The sequence below is a fragment of the Vombatus ursinus genome, unplaced genomic scaffold (assembly GCF_900497805.2).
Source record: "Vombatus ursinus unplaced genomic scaffold, bare-nosed wombat genome assembly UNPS02014822.1, whole genome shotgun sequence".
Lineage (NCBI taxonomy): Eukaryota > Metazoa > Chordata > Mammalia > Diprotodontia > Vombatidae > Vombatus > Vombatus ursinus.
The window spans coordinates 15805624-15809286 of NW_020954600.1; the positions used below are offsets into that span (position 1 = coordinate 15805624).

Sequence of the window (3663 nt, forward strand, 5' to 3'; positions counted from 1 at the left end):
ACCTCTTTATCTCATTTTCGGGGGGGGGGGGGAAATGTAAGGTACCGGGGACCAAGGTCCCAATACCCCGAGAAGGGTTTAGCGAGTGTCCTCCTTAGATAATGAGTGCTGGGAGCAGAGTAAAGCCAGGAAGGGGGGGGGGGGGGCAGCAAAAACAAAATCTAATGTTCCTCTCTAGGCCTGGGCTGGGTGTAATATTACAGATTGCTCTAGCGTTGGGCCCAACTGACTCGACGTTCAAACAGTCAAACTGCATGTCACTTCGCATCGAGTGAGTGGCGAGCGCACCCCCTTGGTTATGTCCGCGCAGAGCCCGTGGCTACCCTTAGAACGCGGCTCCCCTGGAAGGCGAAACCAGTAGAGTCCCATCTCGTCTGAGTGATATCCAAATAGGGACAGAAAGGGTCGTTTTATCATGGTACTATTTGTCGTGACGATGCAATTTCCAGGAGCGGAGCACTGTCATAAAGTGACAGGTCTGCCACAAGTGCTCCGACTGATCTTTTCAATTAGCCTTCCATGCATGATCCGGAGCGACTTCCGCCTATTTCCAGAAATTAAGCTCAAACTTGACGTGCAGCTAGTTTTATTTTAAAGACAAATGTCAGAGAGGCTCATCATATTTTCCCCCCTCTTCTATATTTAGAGCTTATTTATTGCTAAGAAGCCCAGGCTCCTGGAGTCCATTTATCAGGAGGCTCCAAAGAGAGGAGAGGAGAGCAGAGGAGAGGAGAGGAGAGAAGAGAGACAGTCAGAGCTTCTCCTAGGAGAGCTTCTCTGTAGAGTCGGGGCTCCAGGTTGGAGATTTTAAGGAGGTTGCAAATAAGGTTTGCTGTTTTGGGGTGCCTGGGGAGTAAGAGCAGGAGATAGGAAGCCACTACGTTTCTCCAGATCAGAAAGTGGAGTAGAGGCTGCAGAACGGAAAAAGAAGTGGATGTGTGTGTATTATTGGGCTGTAAGGGGGCAGCTAAATGGAGGGGGAGAGGGTACTTTTCGTGGAAAATTTTTCATTTTCTTTCCTTTCTTTTTCTCTGGTTGATCCTTTTCTTTCTATCCTCTGCCTTTGGGACAGCTGTAGCGATGGGCGCCTCTGCAGCAGCAGCAGCTAAAGTATCAGCTACAAACCAAACAATTCCTCAGTCTCTGGACGCCTTTCGGTTCTAGAACCTTTGGGGGGGGGGCGGGTTGGGGGAGAGCTAGGGACCTCAACAACTCTGCCCTTGGTCAGTTATAGTTTTGGTCCTGTGTCTCGGCTGCAGGATAAGAGCTGAGGAGGAATGGCCGCTCGGTGGTTGTAGGTTTGGTGCCCAGATTAGAGAGAGAGGGTGGTAATCTGGGAAAAAAAAAATGTGCTCCTCTCTTCTCCTCTCCTCTCCTCTCTTCTCCTCTCTTCTTCACTCCGCTCCTCTCTCTATATTAAAAAAAAATGACCTCCCCTCACATATTTAGAATATTACGTTGAATTTTATAACTTGAACTTCTAGACAGGGAGGATCGGAGGGGAGTTTTATTTATTTATTTTTTGTCATGGTTATATGGAGTGCTCAGTCTTCAGGAATCCAGAGATGGATGGATAGACCATCCAATCTTGGAATTAGGGATCAGAATCTCGAGAGCGATCACCTGGGATGCCTATCTGTGCTTGGGGTTTCGAGGTTTGAGTGAAGTGGGCAGAACGTTCTGACTTGTTCCTTTGACGGTCTCCGACTTTCTGGGCTGAAAAATACCAGTGATGAATGAAAATTGTCTTCCTGAGAGTCCAGACGAAGTTGCAAAGGGGTTTGATAGGACTGAAGTATTTGTTATTGGATGCATGACTGTATTGGATGTGATGGGAGAATGCATTTTTCTGTTATCCTTGATCAATAGTAGCAACCTGATGGTTGAAGTTGTCATGGATCCGCAGGTAGCTGAGGATGCTATTTTTTTTGTTGTCCCCCCCCCTTCCCTTCCTCTCTCCCTCTCTCTCTCCCTCCCTCTCTTCCTTTCTCCCCTTCCTTGTCCCTGTCCCTCTTTCTTTCTCTGCTTTCTTTCTCCTAGGTCACAGTGGAGTGAATCAGCTCGGTGGTGTATTTGTCAACGGGCGGCCACTGCCGGATTCCACCCGCCAGAAGATCGTGGAACTAGCTCACAGCGGGGCCCGGCCGTGTGACATTTCCCGAATTCTGCAGGTGATCCTCGGCTACGCCTCCCCACTTGCTTCCAAAGGCCACCGCTCTGAACGCACTCTCTCCATCTTTTACCGTAAAAGCTTTAATTACGGACCCCTGCCCCTGCTCCCTGTACCCCACCCTGCTTCCACCCCCCCCCCTTTCCTGTCTCCCTCACCCACCCCACCCTGACTACCTTTTCAACCTGGGTCAGTTACATACAATTATTCATCTGCTTTTTTTTAAAACTTTAGTTATTTAAAAAATATTCCATCTATTTTCATTTAGTAAAAGGATTTATTCTCGTTACAGTTAGTGAAGTGTAATAAACGGAATTATATAAACTGACATAATTTCAGTTGTTCCCTATATTCACTTCGGATTCCAAGATTCTCGTGTGCCCTCAACTTTACTTATTATTTACGAAATATAGATTTATTAGATTATAAAGACAAAGCTGCTTGGCCCCCGATCCCGTTATCCCTCCTGGGCACGTTCATTATGGAAACCGCAATAAACAATTTTCAGTTTATTTCCCCCTTTTTGCCATTAACAAACAAACATTGATTGTAAGCAGACTCAGTCAAAGATGATTAATTTAGTTTTTGTTCATCTTCAAGCAGGGATGAATAGAATAGTTCTGTTTTTGTTTTTAAAGAACCTTTTCAAATTGGTTTTTTAAAATTCCAGATGTTTTGAAGTATCATCACATTTGTAGTGTTTAGGGGCCACAAATGTAATTTTAAGAAAAAAAAAACCTCTCTAAAGTAAGTTCTCATACCATTGAAGGTATATTTTTGTGTTATAGACCCATGCAGATGCAAAAGTCCAAGTGCTGGACAATCAAAACGTAAGCTTGTCCTTGTTTAATGCATACTTAAACAATTTTATTTTTGTCTTGAAATTATTAATAATGTGGTTTTCTGTCCGCTTCCCCTATGCAGGTATCCAATGGATGTGTGAGTAAGATTCTGGGCAGGTATTACGAGACTGGCTCCATCAGGCCCAGAGCCATCGGAGGTAGCAAACCCAGGGTAGCGACTCCCGAAGTTGTCAGCAAAATAGCCCAGTATAAACGAGAGTGCCCGTCCATATTTGCTTGGGAAATCCGAGACAGATTACTGTCAGAGGGGGTCTGTACCAACGACAATATACCCAGTGTAAGTTCGTGAGACTACGGAAGCAACACCTTGGCACTCATTTTGCGGGGTCTCTCTTTCCCTCCCTCCCTCCCTTCCTTCTTTCCTTTTCTTCTTCCTTTCCTCCTTCCCTCCCTCTCTTCCTTCTCTCCTTTCTTCCCTCTTTCTTTCCTTCTCTCCTTCCTTCTTTCCTTTTTCTTCTCATTTCCCACCTAATCCTCTTTAAATTCTGCCTTTTTCAATTCCGTACCTCTCTCTCTCTTCTTCTTCTTCTCTGCTTTTCTCTCCTCCCCTCCCCTCTTCCCTTCTCTTCCCTTTCTCCCTTCCCCTTCTCCTTCTTCTTCTCTTCCTCTTCCTCCTCCTTCATCATCATC

General features: G+C 45.7%; 1 protein-coding gene across 2 annotated transcripts in view; it reads left to right on the forward strand.

The window, feature by feature from the left end:
• PAX6 (paired box 6) overlaps positions 1-3663 on the forward strand; it is a 20377-nt gene that overhangs the window by 2288 nt on the left and 14426 nt on the right. Inside the window, exons 2-4 of one of the 2 annotated variants that reach the window (XM_027837861.1) lie at positions 2041-2171; positions 2959-3000; positions 3095-3310. In XM_027837861.1, the coding sequence (XP_027693662.1) occupies positions 2041-2171; positions 2959-3000; positions 3095-3310 (389 nt within the window). The remainder of the gene's footprint in view (positions 1-2040; positions 2172-2958; positions 3001-3094; positions 3311-3663) is intronic. The other variant, XM_027837862.1, reaches the window with a different exon arrangement.